Source organism: Eulemur rufifrons, chromosome 8, assembly GCF_041146395.1.
Source record: "Eulemur rufifrons isolate Redbay chromosome 8, OSU_ERuf_1, whole genome shotgun sequence".
In the NCBI taxonomy this organism is placed as follows: Eukaryota; Metazoa; Chordata; class Mammalia; order Primates; family Lemuridae; genus Eulemur; species Eulemur rufifrons.
In genome coordinates this window covers 37,774,005-37,793,244 of record NC_090990.1, presented here as the reverse complement: position 1 = coordinate 37,793,244, position 19,240 = coordinate 37,774,005, and the positions used below count along the sequence as shown (strand labels likewise).

General features: G+C 39.1%; 1 protein-coding gene across 3 annotated transcripts in view; it reads left to right on the top strand.

Moving 5' to 3' along the window:
• Positions 1–5,179: 5,179 nt before the first annotated feature.
• EPS15 (epidermal growth factor receptor pathway substrate 15) overlaps positions 5,180–19,240 on the top strand; it is a 143,138-nt gene continuing 129,077 nt past the window's right edge. For all 3 annotated transcript variants that reach the window (XM_069479954.1, XM_069479953.1, XM_069479952.1), the window contains exon 1: positions 5,180–5,323. In XM_069479954.1, coding sequence (XP_069336055.1) covers positions 5,291–5,323 — 33 coding nt within the window. In that variant the 5' untranslated portion in view covers positions 5,180–5,290. The remainder of the gene's footprint in view (positions 5,324–19,240) is intronic.

Sequence of the window (19,240 nt, the reverse complement as noted above, 5' to 3'; positions counted from 1 at the left end):
GCATTCACGTATGTTAAGCAGAGCTAGTAATTACTTATGGAGAAAATGCTTTGAAATCTTCAGATGAAAGGACCTGCAGCTATGAGTGCAACTATTTTCTTTCCTGTGGTGTTCTTTTTTTGGTTTCTTATATCTTCCAGGACCCTTCATAAAGGATAGAGAGGAAAGGAAGGAAATAGAGCAAGTATAAAACTGCATTTGCTTTTTCACTAGAAGCCAATGGCACTTTGGGAACATAAATGTAATAATCTCCCTTACTCTATGATATTCAATAAATATGACTAATGGATAAATAAATTTTATTTAAAAAACCATTAAGTGAGCTTTGGAAAACCACTAAAATCCTTTAAAAAGTGATTTCTATTTTTGTATTCTAGCTACTTAAGCCCTAAAAGTTCTCCAGTAGGAAGAAAAAGGAGTTAATACTTACCTAGTATCTTGGCCGGGCGCGGTGGCTCACGCCTGTAATCCTAGCACTCTGGGAGGCCGAGGCGGGTGGATCGCTCGAGGTCAGGAGTTCGAGACCAGCCTGAGCAAGAGAGAGACCCCGTCTCTACTAAAAATAGAAAGAAATTATATGGACAACTAAAATATATATATATACAAAAAATTAGCCGGGCATGGTGGCGCATGCCTGTAGTCCCAGCTACTCGGGAGGCTGAGGCAGTAGGATCGCTTAAGTCCAGGAGTTTGAGGTTGCTGTGAGCTAGGCTGACGCCACGGCACTCACTCTAGCCCGGGCAACAAAGCGAGACTCTGTCTAAAAAAAAAAAAAAAAAAAAAAAAGAACAAAAAAGGAGTTAATACTTACCTAGTATCTGCTGTGTGCCAGGCATTGGGCTTTCACATGTAACTTCATTTAATCATCATCATAGTGTGATCAGGTAGGTGTTATGATTACCTTCAGTTTACAGGAGAGGAAACTATGGCTTAGTATTGTTCACTGACTTCTCCAAAATCACAAAACTAAGAAGCTGCAAAGCCCAAAGTGGACCAACCTGGGCCTTCCCAGTCCTAAATTCAGGCTTTTACCAGGACATCTTGCTGCACTGAAAAGTTAGCAACGATGATAACTTTGAGCTGTCCTATCACACCCCGGGTGTGTGTGGCATTTAAAAATCTCTTGGTGCTTGTTCTTTTCATGGCTCAGTCCCTGGCACAGGGATGGTTATTTGTGTAGCACAATTGTTATTATTGTGTAGCCTCACATATTCTTTCTGCCCTGGGCAAACACGAACAATGATGGGCTATATTTATGAAACCAGCAGCTTGAAAGCATGAGCTCTAGATTACCATTACAATTGTAGCATAATTTTTTTAATCGTTTAGCACCATTTATATGGAAGGCCCTTCTCAAAGTTTCATACAAATAAACTGGTTCTTTGTATATTCAGAGTATTCCTCATAGTTTTTTTCAGTTTCAATTAATCATCCTGCATTTCTCAATTTTCTAAATGCTGACATTGCAGATGTGCAGTGTTCATGAAGAGTTGATAGGATAGTCACTTTCAAAAGCTAAAAAATAAAAAATAAATAAAAATTGTTGTGATTTCCTTTAAGGGTGGCTTGGGGAGGAGGAGTGAAGTTAGAGTAGGCTAGAAAGATGGCCGATGACAAAGCTGTTCATGATGCAAGGTCTCCTCTTTAGGCTAATCCTGTGTTCAGGTTTATCATAAATCCAGAGCCTCATCTTCAGCTTTCCGTGTTCATGAGCACCATTTTATCAAGTCTTCTTGGGGTGATTAATGTCTGCAGGACACGAGTAACATGCCCTAGGAAAAAGCATTTGAGTCAGAAGACATGAGCATAATTCTCAACCTTGTCATTATGAATTTGGACAGATTCCCCTTCTGCAAAATAAGATTAAAATAATCTCTATAGGGTTGTTATTGGGATTAAATGAAATAATATATATGAAAGCAGTAATTTTTGGTTATTAATATTCAGATTTAAGTCATCAGACACAGCTTTGTTTACCTAGGGAACTTTTCCAATGACAGGGATATGTGTGTCAGCTGTTCAAGGCACACCCCCCACCCCACCGCCTTGTAACTAATGCATCTGCAAAACCAACTAAAAATTATTGGAGGTTGCCTGAGGGGTAGAGAGTTAAATGGTGATCTTGAAGAATGGTATTTTATAGCTATAACTTATTGAACGTCTAGTCCAGGCCAGGCTTTTTGATAGGCCTGCACGGGCTCTAATCATTATACCATCCCTACAAAGTACATATTATTATCTTTAATGTACACATGAGGAATATGAGGCTTAGAGACACAGAGATATTAAGCTGCCCTAGAAAAAAAAGGTAAGTCCTTTTTGTCTGCTCCATGCAGCTCATTCTTGTTACAATGAATCAGATCATAAGATATCTTCCATTAGCTACACTTTACTCTCCTAAAATAGATTTGAGATGTGACCCAGTGCTTTGATGAGATCTGGGACACACATTTGCAAATTATCATTGGTGTGTCATTAAAAAAAAAAAAATCTAGTCTCAGAAGTTCTAGGCCTTTTTTGGAGAGTTTGGCCTATCACTCCTATTCCTGAAGACCTGCTCCCACCCCCCCACTACATTCAAGTAATTAAGAAGCCATTACAAATTATTGGTGGTCTGAAAGAGGGTGTAGAGCAATTCCCATATAATGATCTTAAGCAAGTCTTTCCTTTCCTAAGCATGTCTGATTCTTTTTATCTTTTGTTAACCAAGACCCAAGCCTGCTTTCAGGCTCTTACTTACACAAATTATTTATAAAATATTTGTTCCTTGATTTCCTAATCTGTAAAATGTGGATAAAGTGAAGATCCAAATAATAACTACTCATGAGATTATGTGTTCATTTCGATTGAACAAACTTTTATAATGTACCTATTAAACAGCAGGAGTTGTGCTAGATGCTATAAACAGAAACATTTTATAAACTGTGAAAAGAAGTACTATACAAATACAAGGTGTTATTTATTTTTTAAGAGGCAGGGTTTCACTATGTTGCCCAGGTTAAACTTAAACTTTGGGCTTAAGCAATCCTCCTACCTCAGCCTCCCTAGTAGCTAGGTCTACAGGGACCGGCCACTGCACCCAGGTAAGGTGTCATTTTTGATCTAACATAAATCATAAAAAATTATAACAATAACCATTCCTTACATTTCCTCCGTATTTTCCATATTGATTTGCTAATTTTCATATATGAAAACTGAGGTGCAGATAGGTTAAATGGTTTGCCTGAGGTCACTCACTGACTCCAATATTCTCTTTATTACCACACACTGCTTTTCCAGGAATCTCTATGCAATAGGGATTCCACCTTGTTCATCCAACAGTAATACCTTGGCTCTCATATGGTTTGGAGGAGTCCCCTTGAATAGCAAGTGAAATTGTACTCCCAAAAGCAATTTACTCCATGATTTTCAGATTTCTTAATTTGTATATCTATAACTTCAGGCACTTTCATATGTGTTATCTCATTCATCTTCACAACAACCCTAAGGTCATACAACTAGTAAATGGTAGAGCCAGGATTGTAATCGGGATGTTCCTGATGTCTGAGCCCTACTTATTTCACTATACTATACTGCTTTGGGTATTAGTTGTATAATCACTTAACCTCTGTGACCCTCAGTTACCTCATTTGTAAAGTGAGTATGATGATTACTTCCTTTTAGAGCTGTTGTAAAGCTCAAATGTGGTAATGTAAAATATGAAATGCCAGTAGAAACATGAATTGTTGTCATAGCTGATAAATGTACCAAAGTGGAGTAATTTAAAACAGTATTTTGGTGGGGTGCAGTGGCTCATGCCTGTAATTCCAGAATCCCAGAGGCCAAGGTGGGAGGATTGCTTGAACCCAGGAATTTGACACCAGCTTGGGCAACATAGCAAGATCCCATCTCTGTGCTAGGTTAAACTGTGAGAGAGATGTAGTGGTGAGTCAACTCCTTGTCCTTAAGAATTTTACAGTCTAGTGAGGTGCAGACAAGCCCTCAACTCTTAAAAACAAGGCCGAGCATAATAAAGTCATATAATAAGTATAATAAAGCTCATATCAGAACAACTTGGAAGTGGGGTGTGAAGTTCCTAGAAGGCATCTTGAAGTAGATACCACATAAGCCAAAGCTTTGAAGATGAGAATTTCAAGTAACTGGTTATTTCAACTGAAGGTTGGCAGCATCAGAAAGTGTAGGATGTGTTATGTTTAATACAGGCAGGAACTAAGGCCATTACTGAGCACAAACTACAATGCTATGATCTTAGGATATAGAAATATATCAAAAACGGTCATTGCCATTGAGGAGCTCTTAATATAGAGGGGTACATGGGTGTAAATCATTATTAGGGTGATGATGACTTCATAAAGTAGAGAACAAAGGTTAGAAAGGAGCATATGTAACTCTGACTTGGGGAGGAGAGAAGATACTTTGCAAAGGAGGTGACACTTGAGTTGTGTCCTGGAAAAGGAGGAGGAGTTTGCCAGGTGAACTGCAAGAGGAGTTGAGAGTGCTGCAGGCACCTGAGCAGGTCCCAGCATTCTCTTATTGAATTTTCTAAGTGTGACAGGCAGCAGGCAACGAAAGTATCCTTCTCCCTTCCAAGTAGATTTTGGCTCTGGGTGGGAATGACTTAAAAGTCTTTTCAATAAAATGGCAGATGGTTAAATGAAAGGCTTTGGAGTCCAATTTGGATTCTAAGCCAGGTATCTAATCAGCGGTATGACCTTAGGTAAGACACTTATTTGTGCCTCAGTTTCCTCATGTGTATAACCTGTTTGTGTTTCAGTCCCCTCATTCATATAATTCAGAAATAAAGAGCCTAGTACAGAGCCTGGCACATATAAAGTGCAGTTGTTATTTTTTTGTCATTGTCTCATTCAGTCCTTCAAGCAACCTGAACTGTGGGTATAATTTCCCCCATTTTTCAGAAGCAGAATCTCAGAATAGGTAGGTGACCTGCCTGTAAAGTTCACGGGACAATCTGGAGACGCCTCCGCAGCCCGTCCACTTTAAATTTATATCCGCGCCGGGTTTTCCCAGGCGGCCCCGGGGGCAGGCTCTGGTCCCGCGGCTGAAACTCCGGCGCCAGGGTTTGCGCGCCGCCGCGGCCAGCTCGGGCGGGCGGGCAGGCGGGCGGGGCCAGGCGGGGCGGGGCGGGCGTGAGGAGGGAAGTTGTCGAAGTTAGGGGAGACGCCCGCCCGCCAGCCCGGGCCTTGCCTACGGCCGCTCCCTCCGCCTCCTCCCCGCCCCGAGCCCCCGTCTACCCGTCCTTCCTTCCCCTCCCGTGCATGATGGAAACACCATGGCTGCGGCGGCCCAGCTCTCCCTGACACAGGTAATGCCGCCCGCCAGTCCGCCGGGCTCAGCCGGCCGGTGACCCCGGCTCCCTCCCCCCACCGTCCCAAGCTTCGCTTACCGGGGCAGCTTCTCTTGGCTCGTGGGCCGGGCGGCCGGTGTGTGTGAGGAGAGCGTGTGTGAGAGAGGGAGGGCGCCATCCCAAGCCGGAGCTCCGCCACGGCAGCCGCGACTCCGCCCCGGTTCGGTCGGCGCCCCCGGCCCCGCCCCGCGCGGCCCCCACCGCCCACCCCCGGCCGGCCCCTCTGAGTAGCCCCAGAGTGGACTGTGACCCCAGCGTCGCTCAGCCGGTGTCGGGCCCGGCTCGCTCCAGTCCGCTTTCACCCGCCCAGGAAGTTTCCTACTTCCAGGCCAGGCGCACCCCAGGTGAGCTCCTGTTGAGCTCGCGCGGATCAGCCTCACCCCCTGGCTCGCTCGAAGCTCGCCCGCCCCCGGTTAGAGTTGCCTCCTCGAGCCGGGCGCGCGGGCCCCCTCTAAGCCGGGCTCTCCTGTCTGGACTGCTCTTTGCCCACTGGAGTCAAGCGAAAGCCCTCCTTTCCCAGCAGTTTAGTCAGTCTCGCTTCCAGATAAGTCACATCTTACCCGAGTCCCTCCTGTTAGCCCCTTCCTGAATTCAGTCTCTTCTCCTGTGCAGGTGTATCTTCTTGTCAGACCGCCGATTCAGTCTTTTCCTGCTCACGGCGACTTCCACTTCCCTCCACCCCCTGGGGGCTCTCCCCCATCGCTGTCCAGATGGTTCCCTTTAACAGGTGTGGTGGGTCCGCCAGTCCTGGTGCTAGGACCTGCGAGCATTTGTCCAGGGGGAATCTACACCTAAACTTATTCTCAAGGTCTTCCCTCTTGCCTTTTTGCTTCCCCCGGAGTCCTAGTCCTTCACCTAAAACCTCTACACACTCGCTCTGGGAACTTGGTGCCTCCCACTATAACCACGTTGCCCAGGATGACGAGATGACAGACACCTGCCCGTCCCTTCCTGCTCCTCTGACCGAAACTCGCCCCCACCTCACCTTCTCAGCCCGATCTCTCCAGAGGCCGGCGGCCATGTACTTCCCAGTCGGGACCCAGCCCAGCGGGCGGGCTGCCTTGTGGTGTTTCCCTGCCATCTTGTAGTCTCCCCGGCCTAGATGTGTCGGTGTTTCTAAGACTCTAACACTGGCATGGGGCATACGTTTGGGCAGTAGTTTTCTGTTGGGATCAAGTGGCTTTGGGATGTTTTGCCTAGCACTCTAGGATGAAGAGATGGAGTAAAAATGTCTTCTTAGGAACCAAGATTCACATAAAAATATTTGCCTCAGGTAAAAGTCTGCAGGAATTACAAATCTCCTAAGTGGAATCTTTTTCCCAGCTTCCCAGTTTATTTGGTGTTGGTTGTCCTGTTCAGGGAAGAATCCTTTAACGTGGAATGTGGTGGTTTACATGAATCTCTTTGGGAGGGTCCTCCCGAAACTCAAATTTGAGGAATGCCTACATTGACTTTTAGATATTTACTTTCCATGAGTCTGGTTAGTGACTTGCATTAAATAAGATCCGAGTTGGCAGGCTTTTTCTGGCTCTGTTGACCAATTCTGGCAGTTTTCCCCTCGTGAAGATTTTGTTCTCTTGAAGACTTCTGTAGAATTGCATATCAGTTGTGTGAGTACTTTATTCCCTTCCTGGGTAATACTGTGTTTTTAGTTTCTATTTACTATCATTCATCTCTAGAGAATTGCTTCAGGCTCTGTCAGTTTGATAATCACTTAAAAAATTTACATATGTTCTTGTGGTTATGTATTTAGGTATTAACATGTACACAGAGTAAATAGTGAATCAGTAGTGGGTATTATCTTTCAGTGTCTCACATACAAGAGAACATACATCGGTGGTTAATTTTTATTGATGATTCAAATAAGTGAATTTAAAATATTTTGATTTTAAGACACAAAGAGGCATAAGATACATTGTAAAGGCACAGGAAAAAAGAACCTTCCCAGTTGTTAGTATACCCTAATGTGCCTCCTTGTTATTTCAAAACTTTGCAGATTTATGTTTTTTTAATTTAATTTTAATTTTTTAATTGCTTGAGCCCAATAAACAGATAACAATGCATTTTAGTTTCACATTCATTATTGATCTGTTTATATCACCCTCTGTGTTTCTCCCCTCCACCCTCCCAACACACACCCTTACACGTAGGCATAAAAAGTGAGAGATCCTTCAGGGCAGGGACATCTTTTAACTCATCTCTATCCCTCAGTGCCTTTTAACTCATCTCTATCTGGAAGAAAGTGATTAATAACTATTGGATAAATGACTGAAAATTCTAAAGGGCTCTATGACAGTTATGAAGATTAAACAGATGCTGAAGTTAGTTTCTGCCCCTGGTCATGAGATGATGATGATTTTAAAGTAAGTTCATTCGTTCATTCAACATATATATATATGTATATATATATCTATTTTTGGAGACAGAGTCTTGCTCTGTCACCCTGGCTAGAGTGCAGTGGCATCATCATAACTCACTGCAGCCTCAAACTCCTTGGTTCAAGTGATCCTCCTGCCTCAGCCTCCCGAGTAGCTGGAACTACAGGCATGCACCACCACACCCAGCTAATTTTTCTATTTTTTGTAGAGACGGGGTCTGGCTTTTGTTTAGGCTGGTCTAGAACTCCTGAGTTCAAGTGATCATCCTGCCTTGGCCTCCTAGAGTGCTAGGATTACCGGCGTGAGCCACTGGGCCTGGCCTATTCAACAAATATTTTTTTTTTTTTTTTTTTTGAGACAGAGTCTCGCTTTGTTGCCCAGGCTAGAGTGAGTGCCGTGGCGTCAGCCTAGCTCACAGCAACCTCAAACTCCTGGGCTTAAACGATCCTCCCGCCTCAGCCTCCCGAGTAGCTGGGACTACAGGCATGCGCCACCATGCCTGGCTAATTTTTTCTAATATATATATATTTTAGTTGGCCAGATAATTTCTTTCTATTTTTAGTAGAGACGGGGTCTCGCTCTTGCTCAGGCTGGTCTCGAACTTCCTGAGCTCAAACAATCCACCCGCCTCGGCCTCCCAGAGTGCTAGGATTACAGGCGTGAGCCACCGCGCCCGGCCAACAAATATTTTTAAAGTACCTGTTATGTACTAGGCACTGTGCTGGGATTATCTTGTTTATAATTTTTGCCTTTTTGCAGTACTGACAGTTTGGGGAAAAGTGTGAAAAGTGTTTTAGTTTATGCCTTCCTTCCTCTTTCTCTGCCTGCCAACACTCCAACCACCAAAATAAGTTATATAAATTATTATGTTCTAGCTTCTTTAGATGATAGAATACTAGACTAACATAGCATTAATTCCAGTCCCAGCTTTGTGAACAGCTAACTGTATGGATTTGGGTTAAATCTCTTGGTCTGTTTTCTTAACTTTAAAATTCATTCTACAAATATTTGTTGAGTATTCACTATGTGCTAGGATTTATTCTGTGTAGTGAGGATTATTAATGAACAAAATAGATAATTATTGAAGCTTGGAAACAAAACATGGAACTTTTATTCTAGTAGGGAAATTTGAATTAGCTGGTCTAAGGATGTTTCCAACTCTAACATTCTGTTTTATAGATCATATTCTATGATTAGTAGATCTAGTGGTGACTTTCTCAGGATACTTTAGGGCTACACAGCCTTAGTGTTTTCTAATTTCAGTTTTTTTCACTAGATGTTCTATTTTCTTCTTGTCAATAAGAAGTAAAACATGAGTGAGAAAGAGCTTGATTTTTGCTTATAGATTACAAAAAAAGATACTTAATACTTTCTCTTTTTTAAACTTTTCCAGTTGTCCATTTCTTCCTCTAATGCCTGTATCCCTAATAATAACAACAATACTATTTGCTTCCCTGGGTATTACTATATGCCAAGAATTTTACTTCTGTTACTATAACAATCCATTTTACAAATGAGGGAAGTAATTTACATAAGCCAGTAATTGGTAGAGCTAAGATTTAAACCAAGGCCTGTAGGACTTAAAGCTGTCTGCTATGCTATAGTTCTCTGTGTACTAGATGCTTGGCATGTCCAATGCTCCTTTCTGTTATTGATTCCTTTTTTCAGTATGCCTTGTTTTAATTAGGTAGTAAACTTCTTGAGGATAAGTCATCTCTTTTGCCTCTGTATCTCCAGTGCCTTTGATGGTATCTTGATGATACAACTGTGTGTGCACAATTAATGCTCTTGATGATAAAGGTTTGTTTTACTGAGATATGATGTGAGTATTTTAAATATTCTTCCAGCAGTTCGGCTTTGTACTGAAGTTTTCTTGTTTTAGTTTAGTGAGAATTCTTTTTTTAATAATAAAGAAGCCCTTAAAAAGGGACTTAATAAAAAAATCTTACTATATGGTCTAAAACAATAGGTGGTATAAAAGTACTTTTCCTTTTATTGCTTTTATTTATTTATTTATATTTATATTGTAAAGTCAGGGTCTCTAGAGTCCAGAGTCTGTCACCCAGGCTGGAGTGCAGTGGAATGATCACAGCTCACTGTAACCTTGAATTCCTGGGTTCAATTGATCATCCTGCCTCAGCCTCCCTAGTAGCTAGGACTACAAACATGTGCCACTATGTCTGGTTAATTTTTAAATTTTTTTGTAGAGATGAGGTCTTGCTGTGTTGGCCAGGCTGGTCTTGAACTCCTGGCCTCAAGTGATCCTTCTGTCTTGCCTTCTCAAAGTACTGGGATTACAGACATGAGTCACTGTGCCTGGGCAATGCTTTTTTTTTTTTTTTTTAATTGCAAGAGTGCTATAACTGTATTACAGAAAATTTAGAAATCAGAGAAAAAACTCCTATGATTTCATAGTTTATAGTGTTTTTTTCAGTTTCATTTTTAAAGAAAATACACAATGTGTGCCAATAAATGTATCACCTTAGTGGTCTGTTTTAACAATTATGACATTAAATATAGGACAGAGTTTGAAAATTACAACGTGTTCTCAGAAACAGAAAAGGAATATTTTACTCACCATGGCAGATATCTGGGTTCCTACTATGGGAAAGGCACATTAATGATATTTTTCTTTTTTGCCTGTAATTATGGTGCAGTGTATTCAGGAAATCTGTGCTTCCTTCAGAGATATCTAACCAAACCATTCTCAAAGATGGCTTGGAATGTTCAGCACTTGGGAGAGGTTGTCATAGTTAAAATTAATTAGAAACAGTTGGGTTTGTCCAATATAGAGTCTCCCAGGAATAATCTTAAAAGTGTATTTCTTTGTTTTCACTCTATTTGCAGACAGAAAGCTAGTAACATAGTATTAATAACGTAGTAGAAAAAGATTGAGCATCTTTAGTGACCAATCGTAGTTCTGAATCTCTGTTAATTCTAATGTTCTGATTTTAAGGGCTCAAACTAAGATGTTTTACTTGTTCTTCAAGGAATTAAAAGCACTTTATAAACATCTTTGTTTTGTGAGTTTAGGGCTTAATAAAATTGGAAGTCTAGAAACCAAAATGGTCTGAGAGAAAGAGAGACAGATAGATATATGATTACTTGGAGAATTGGTAGAAATAATAAATGGAAAGTTAATCTAGACAGAGTTTATTAGACCCATATGATGGATTTTCATTTTAAAGCAGTTGAACCCTCATCAACAAATAATGACTTCTTTAAAAATTATTAGGAGCTTGTATTAATAATAATCTGAGGAATGTTGTAATCTGAATGTTGTATTACAGTAAAGTGGAAAATTTTTATTTAGACAAATGATCTAACCCAGTTGAGCATGCATAGAAAAAAGAGCGGAAGGCCAGGCGTGGTGGCTGATGCCTATAATCCTAGTACTCTTGGGAGGCCAAGGCGGGAGGATTGCTTGAGGTCAGGGGTTAGAGACCAGCTTGAGCAAGAGCGAAACCCTGTCTCTATCAAAAATAGAAAAAAATTAGCTGGGCGACACCTGTAGTTCCATTTACTTGGGGAATGGGGTGGTGGAGGCTGAGGCAGGAGGATCACTTGAGCTCAGGAGTTTGAGGTTCAGTGAGGTATGATGACGCCACTCACTGTACTCCACCCTGGGCGACAGAGCAAGACTCTGTCTCAAAAAAAGAAAAAAGACTGGAAGAAAAAAACGCTAAGATTTTATAATAGCATGATTATAGTTTTTATTACCTTATTTTCAACAGTGAGCATGTATTCTTTCTGTAATCAACTGATTTAGCATTTCTATATGGCAACATTTTTGAAAATTTACTCATTTAAATTAAAACCAGTAGCTGTGTAAAATATCTACACTTAGATTTCATTTTAAACATTCTCATCTTTGGGTTTAGAGAAATTGCTCAGAGAAATGATAATAATTATTATAATTGGTTTGGAGAATTCAGTTAGAGGACTAATTTATAATTTTGTATGCTGCTTTATAATTTACGAAGCATTTTATGTTCTTTCATTTGATCATCACAATAAGCAGTGAACTAGGCTATTATTATCATCGTTTCAAATTGGAAGATACCGAGGCTCAGAATTAGGGACTTAAGTTTTATAGGTTGTAAATAAAAGAGTCAGCAGAAATCCATGTTTAGAAAAAAAAAATCAAAGAATGCTAGTGAAAAGTCTCCTTCCTGCTTTAGGGCCTCAGTCCCTTTTCCAGAAGCAGCCATTCTTGCCAGTTTCTTGTATGTATTTCCAGTAATAGTCTGTGTATATATAAAAAAAAAGTGTGTGTATATATATCACACACATATATAGTGTGTGTGTATACATATGCACACAATGTATGTGTGTATATATATATTTTTTTGAGTAGGCTGCTTAACTGACCTAGGAGATTGTCCTAGATCAGTACGTTTAGATCTTTGTCATTATTTTCAAAACTTCATGGTGTTCCTGTATATGAATGTACCATTATTTATTTAACAAGCCACCTAATGGTTTATATTATTTTTGACCTTTTGTTATTAGCAAGAACACTGCGGTGAATATTCTTTTACATGTCTTTGTGCACTCATGTGAGTATATGGATTAGTTTCTAGTGGATGTAATTGTTGGGCCAATGGATATTTTTAATTTGTGTAGATACTGCTAATTTGCATTCAGAAACGTACCAGCAACAGTGTTTGGGAGTGCCATTTCTTCCACAGCTTCAGCAGCATAGTATATTATCAAACTTTTTGACCATTGTCAATCCAATATATAAAAATGATATTTTGGGCCAGGCGTGGTAGCTCACGCCTGTAATCCTAGCACTCTGGGAGGCCGAGGCGGGTGGATCGCTCGAGGTTAGGAGTTCGAGACCAGCCTGAGCAAGAGCGAGACCCCATCTCTACTAAAAAATAGAAAGAAATTAACCAGACAACTAAAAATATATAGAAAAAATTAGCCGGGCATGGTGGCGCATGCTTGTAGTCCCAGCTACTCGGGAGGCTGAGGCAGGAGGATGGCTTGAGCCCAGGAGTTTGAGGTTGCTGTGAGCTAGGCTGACACCAAGGCACTCTAGCCCAGGTACCAGCATGAGACTTTGTCTTAAAAAATATATATGGATATATAAAAAAATGGTATTTTATTGTTTTGCCATTTCTTTAATTATGGGTAAGGTTGAACTTATTTTCTTTTTTCTAGAAACCATTTGTATTTCTTTTTTTGTAAACTGCCTGTTTAGTCTTTTGCCCATTATCCTGTTGGGCTCTTGGTCTTCTGTCCCACAGATTTGTAAGAGCTCTTTGTGTATTAGGAAATTTGCACTTCTTTGCAAAATTCTTTGCAAAAATTTTTTTCTCTTTAAAATTTTGGTTTTGGCATTTTTTTCAATTTATTTCTTTTTTTAAAATTTCAGAATATTATGGGGGTACAAACATTTTACATATACTACATACGTTACATATGTTACATATATTGCATTTGCATCGCCCAAGCCAGAGCTACAAGCATGCCCATCCCCCATACAGTGCATTCCGCGCCCATTAGTTGTGAGTTTACCCATCCCCTCCACCCCCCTCACACCTGCCTGGCAACCGATGAATATTACTTCCATGTGAGCACCTAAATGTTGATCATTTAGTACCAATTTGATGGCGAGTACATGTGGTGCTTGGGCATTTTTTGATTATGTAGAAATACTTAAGTTTTATATGTTTAAGTTTATCAGTCTTTTTTCTTAGAGCTTCTGCCAAATCTAGATTTTTAAATTTCAGGAGCAGAATAATATACCTGCTAGAGCAGTGGTCCCCCCAACCTTTTTGGCACCAGTGCCTGGTTTCATAGGAGATAATTTTTCCACAGAGCAGGGTAGGGGGGATGGTTTCTGGATCATTCAAGCGCGTTACATTTATTGTGTCGTCAAACCTGTCTGCTAATGATATCTGTATTGGCGGCTGCTCCCTAGTGCTAGCATCACCGCCTCAGCTCTACCTCACTCAGATCATCAGGCATTAGATTCTTACAAGGAGCCGCAACCCTGATCCCTCACATGCGCTGTTGACAGTAGGGTTGGCACTATGAGACTCTAATGCTGCTGCTGATCTAACAGGAGGTGGAGCTGAGGCGGTGATTCCTGCGATGGGGAGCCATGCAAGCGATGGGGTGGGGAGCGGCTGTAAATACAGGAGAAGCTTTGCTTGCTGGCCTGAGGCTTACCTCTTGCTGCGCAGCCTGGTTCCTAATAGGCCAGGGACAGGTACTGGTCTGCAACAAGGGGTGGGTTGTATGTGTGTAAGAGTGTGTATGTGTGAGAAAGAAGAGGTCAATAGTGGAATAATAATAGCAATAATTAATACTTACTGAGCACTTATGATGTATCAGGTACTGTTTTCAATAATCTTTACAGCCTTTTGAACTTTTCAATAATCTTTACAACCTGGTGATCCTTATATCCCTGTTTTACAAAAAGAGAAAACTGAGGTACAGAAATGAAGTAATTTGTTCAGGGTCACAATACTACTAAGTTGTAGACCCAGGATTATAACCCACTAGTCTAAACAACTCAGTATTGAGTGAATCTGCATTTTTAAGGAGAGAATGGCTCTGATGGACGTCATTGTGGTGCCATTTCTTGGTTATAACTGAACGTATGTTCTAGGCTACAGTATCTTATGTGAAAATCAACTTATTGCGTAGGCCACATCTCTAGAAAGTGATTGTTGTACCAAATTATAGTGGAGGGTTTTTATAGACTTAGTAGAAGGTAGTTTTATATTTTGTAACCTTTTAAGTTTATTGCTCATGAAAACCTAAGCTTGTTTAGGTTAGTGTACATCATACCAATATTTACTTTTTAGCTAGTATTCTCTTAGATATGATTATTTGGACTTAGAGTTTCTTCAGTATTTTATTGCTAATGACAGTATTTATCAGAGAGAAATACCCTAAGAAACAAACCTTTTTATTCATTAAAACCTGGAACCATTAGTTCTAAAGATTTCTGATGCTCCAGATATAAACATTTTTGAGAACTAGCATAAAATAATGACTGATCTTAGGTTTTGAATTCAGAATGTCTTAGATTGATAGATTTTAGTTATTTATAGAGCTATTAATTTTTATGAATGTTCAATTAGAATTTTGATAGATCGCTGATACTAAGAGTTATTGATAACTTCATTCTATCTTATATTCTATAGGTATAACACATATATCATTATGCATATATTAAAAATATGAAACTTACATGTATTAAAGGTGCTTCCAGTATTGCTGATTGATTCTCTTTTATTTCAGAAAACATTTACTGAATGCCTCCTGCGTGTCACTACTAGGGTAGGCCTTGGACATAGAAAGAGAATAAGACCATGACACTCGCTGTCAAGTTTTAGTTTTTTAGGGAGATAAACACTGACTTTCTTGTGTGGTTAAGTACTATGATGAAAGATGATAGAAGTGAGGCACTGGGGTGCTGCGTGAGTATTCTGTGATTATCATGGAACTTTTGGCAATAATTTAGTTTTTAATTTTTTAGTGGTTTTATAGTATCCAGGGTTGATAACTTTAGATGCCATTTTACTTAATAGGACAACATAAAACTGTAGGAACATTTGATTCAATGCAAATTTTGTTTTGGTGCATAGGGTCCACATTGTGGGATATAACATCCATTATCTTTTAGTATGTAAAATATTTTGTGTATTTATTTTAGCACAGTATCAGGATTCTCATCCCAGGGATACTGAGAGAAGTTTTATATAGTGGCAAGTAGGACTTAGTACACAAACGTGGATTTGAATTCTGGTTCCACCATTTGTGCTATCTTTGGGTGACCATGGCAAATTACTTAAACTTTAAACTTTCATTTGCTTATGTATGATGTTTATACGTTGTTGGGATATAGGAGACATTCAGTAAATAGAATTGTTTTTATTATTACTGATACTTATGTTCAGAATTCACATAAATATTTATTTAAATGTTGTTTTATTTCTAATATTCTTTATTCATTCAAGAATACTTGGAACATGCAGAAAAATAGTAAGAAGATGGATCACCATCCACATCATTCTTTAAATTTTAGTTTTTTACTTTTTTTGAACATGGTTGTAATCTCTCTCACACATATACATATGTATGTGTACATATATATAATTTTGTATTGTGTTTTCTTCAGTTTAACATTATAGGTGTTTTTCTATGTGGTCTTCATAAGCATCTTTTTAATGTATATCCTTGGAATATATTAATTGGGTGCTTTATAGTCTACTTAATTAAGCCCTTATGTGGTACAGATATTTTATATATGTATCAATTGTGATTAATACTGTTGCAAATAACTTTTCCTGAATTCTTTTCTATAGAGTTAAATGTGGTACTTGCTGTATAATTGAATTATTTTTCTTTTTCTTTCTTTTTTTTTTTTTTTGAGACAGAGTCTCACTCTGTTGCCCAGACTAGAGTGAGTGCCGTGGCGTCAGCCTAGCTCACAGCAACCTCAAACTCCTGAGCTCAAGCGATCCTACTGCCTCAGCCTCCCGAGTAGCTGGGACTACAGGCATGCACCACCATGCCCGGCTAATTTTTTCTATATATATTTTTAGCTGTCCATATAATTTCTTTCTATTTTTAGTAGAGATGGGGTCTCACTCTTGCTCAGGCTGGTCTCGAACTCCTGAGCTCAAACGATCCGCCCACCTCGTCCTCCCAGAGTGCTAGGATTACAGGCGTGAGCCACCGCGCCCGACCTGAATTATTTTTCTATGTGTACCTTTGAGTTTTGAAACCAAACTTGAGTCATTTTTTAGTTTATATTCTTAAGATCTTCAATGGCGAGGCAGACAGGAGCAATAATTAACTTAGGAGCAATAATCTCAAAAATATTGAAGGAATTAAGATGAGTATATTTAATTTGGTTGCAAAGGCCATTTATAGCTTGTAAAAGTTCACTTAACATGGGAAATTGGCATTAAAAGTTGTGAGCTTGAAGAAAAATGAAATGTTTCAGTTTATATGCAGTTTTCACTTTCTGCAGTCTATGTTACTTTCATTCTTATTCTGTTCTATGTTTTGTTTTGTTTTGTTTTTTTCCTGGCACACTTTGATGCAGGGCCTTGTAATATCTGGGGGTGGATTCTGGACCATCTGGTACTTTAGAACAGTTAAAAAATGTAACTCTTTTGACTCTACTTTGAGCCATACTTGCTTGAAATGTCCTGGTTTGTCTCTGTGTTTGGCAAGTTTTCTTCTTTATACCCTAACAGCTTTTTATGACTAATTTCTTCCTTAGCACAGGAATTTTAACAGTAACAGTGTTCGTAGATTAAAGTGGACAAGAGTTATTTTACTATAACCTCCCCCAAAAAACCCTCATAAGGAAAACCTCACAAAACATTCTGTTTTTTAAATAAGTGTGTAATTGACACAAATATTTAAATGTTCATAAATATTAAAAACTGAATATTTTTAGGTACTAATTATGAGGGTATGTGGAAAGGAAAGTATATTCTGCAAATTGTAAATTTACTGAGTTGATTTGTAGTCCTAGTTTTAAAATACTCCATGTGTCCAAATTAATTTTAAAAATTATATCTGCATTAAACAATATGAGCCATTGTGCACTTCCAGAAAGCTCTAGAGATACTGAATTTATAAAATATTTAAAAATTGTTTAGTTGTTAATAGACTTTGAACTTTCTGCCTTTTTTTTTTTTTTAGTTCATAAAATAGTCAACCTTTAATTCAATTTAGTTAACTACTAACCAAGCCTAGTCCTGGATCAAATAAAAAGTGAAGCTTTTCTCAAAGAATGCTAGTTTCAAGACACTGAACTGTTCACTGGAGTTAGACAAGTGTTTGGAGATAAGTTAATGCAGAATTCATTGGTATTTGCAGACAGTCCAAAGATACTCTTTTGCAAATTCAGATCCCCCTCCCTTCATTTCAGTAATCCTGAGGGCTGCAAAGTGTAAAGTTCTGGACAAGATAATCATCACAAGGCGCAAGACAGCATGCATGCAACCAATTCCATAGCAGCCAGTGATATCATGTTTAGACTTCAGTAAAACAGTAGCATCCATTCTATTAATGTTTTAGTTTTTGAATGCATTTATTTTATAGATCTTTTCATTAAGGGCTATAAACAAAGTTTACATCATCTTTTATGTTTGTAAAAATTAAGAAATAGAAAATTAACTTAAGTCAACATCAATTTAAATCAACATAAGTAGTCACAAGAATTTTCCTCCTTAATATGGGGTGCATATACAAGGGAACTTCAAAAAGTTCATGGAAAAATGAAATTAAAAGATAAAAATTAAAAAATACAGATATTATTTCTCAATATAAACTCCATCAAGTTCAAGACCCTTTGTAAGCAATACCAGCGATTTAGTCCATTCCTAAAGAACTGAGGGTCCTGGAATTTAACCATGTCAGTGTAGTCTTTTTTATATTATTAACTGAAAGAAAAATGAGTGGCCTTTAAAGACTTTTTCAAGATTAGAAAACAAAAAGAAGTCAGAGTGAGTTAAATCAGGATTGTAAGGTGGATGCCTAATGATTTCCTGTTGAAACTCTTACAAAACTGCCTGCTTGATGAGAGGAAGGAGCGGGAGCATTGTCCTGGTGAAGGACTCTGGTGAAGCTTTCCTGGGTGTTTTTCTGCTCAAGCTTTGGCTGGCTCTGTCAAAACAGTGTCATTAATAAGCAGATGTTATCATTCTTTGGCCTTCCAGAAAGTCAACAAGCAGAATGCCTTGAGCATCCTAAAAAAACTGTTGCCATGACCTTTGCCCTTGATGAATCCTCTTTTGCTTTGACTGGACCACTTCTGCCTCTTGGTAGCCATTGCTTTGATTTTGCTTTGTCTTCAGGATTATACTGGTAAATCCTGTACACATTCCATCTCCTATTACAATTCTTTGAAGAAATGCTTCACGATCTTAATCCCACTTGTTTAAACTTCCTACTGAAAGCTCTGCTCTTATCTGGAGCTTATTTGAGCACAATGGTTTTGGCACCCATTGAGTGGAAAGTTTGCTCCATTTTAATTTTTCACTCAGAATTTTGTAACCTAACCCAGTTGAGATGTCTATGGTATTGGCTATTGTTTCTGCTGTTAATTGTTGGTCCTCTTTAATCAGGACATGAACAAGATGAATTTTTTTCTCGTAAATTGGTATCTGCCATGGTGGGCTTCACTTTGAACATCATCTCTTCCTTTCTTAAAAGAAGTTATCCATTTGTAAACTGGTGATTTCTTTGGGGCATTGTCCCCATAAACTTTTCATAAAGCATCAGTGATTTCACCCTTCCTCACCCTAGCTTCACCATAAATTTGATGTTTATTCTTGGTTCAGTTCTGCAGATTTCATGTTGCTTTGATTGGGGCTCTTTTTAAATTGATGTCTTTTCCTTCTTACTGACTGAGACTAGATCCTTGTTATAGAAATCTTCAAATTCTTTTTTTTTTTTTTTTTTTTTTTGAGACAGAGTCTTGCTCTGTTGCCCGGGCTAGAGTGAGTGCCAT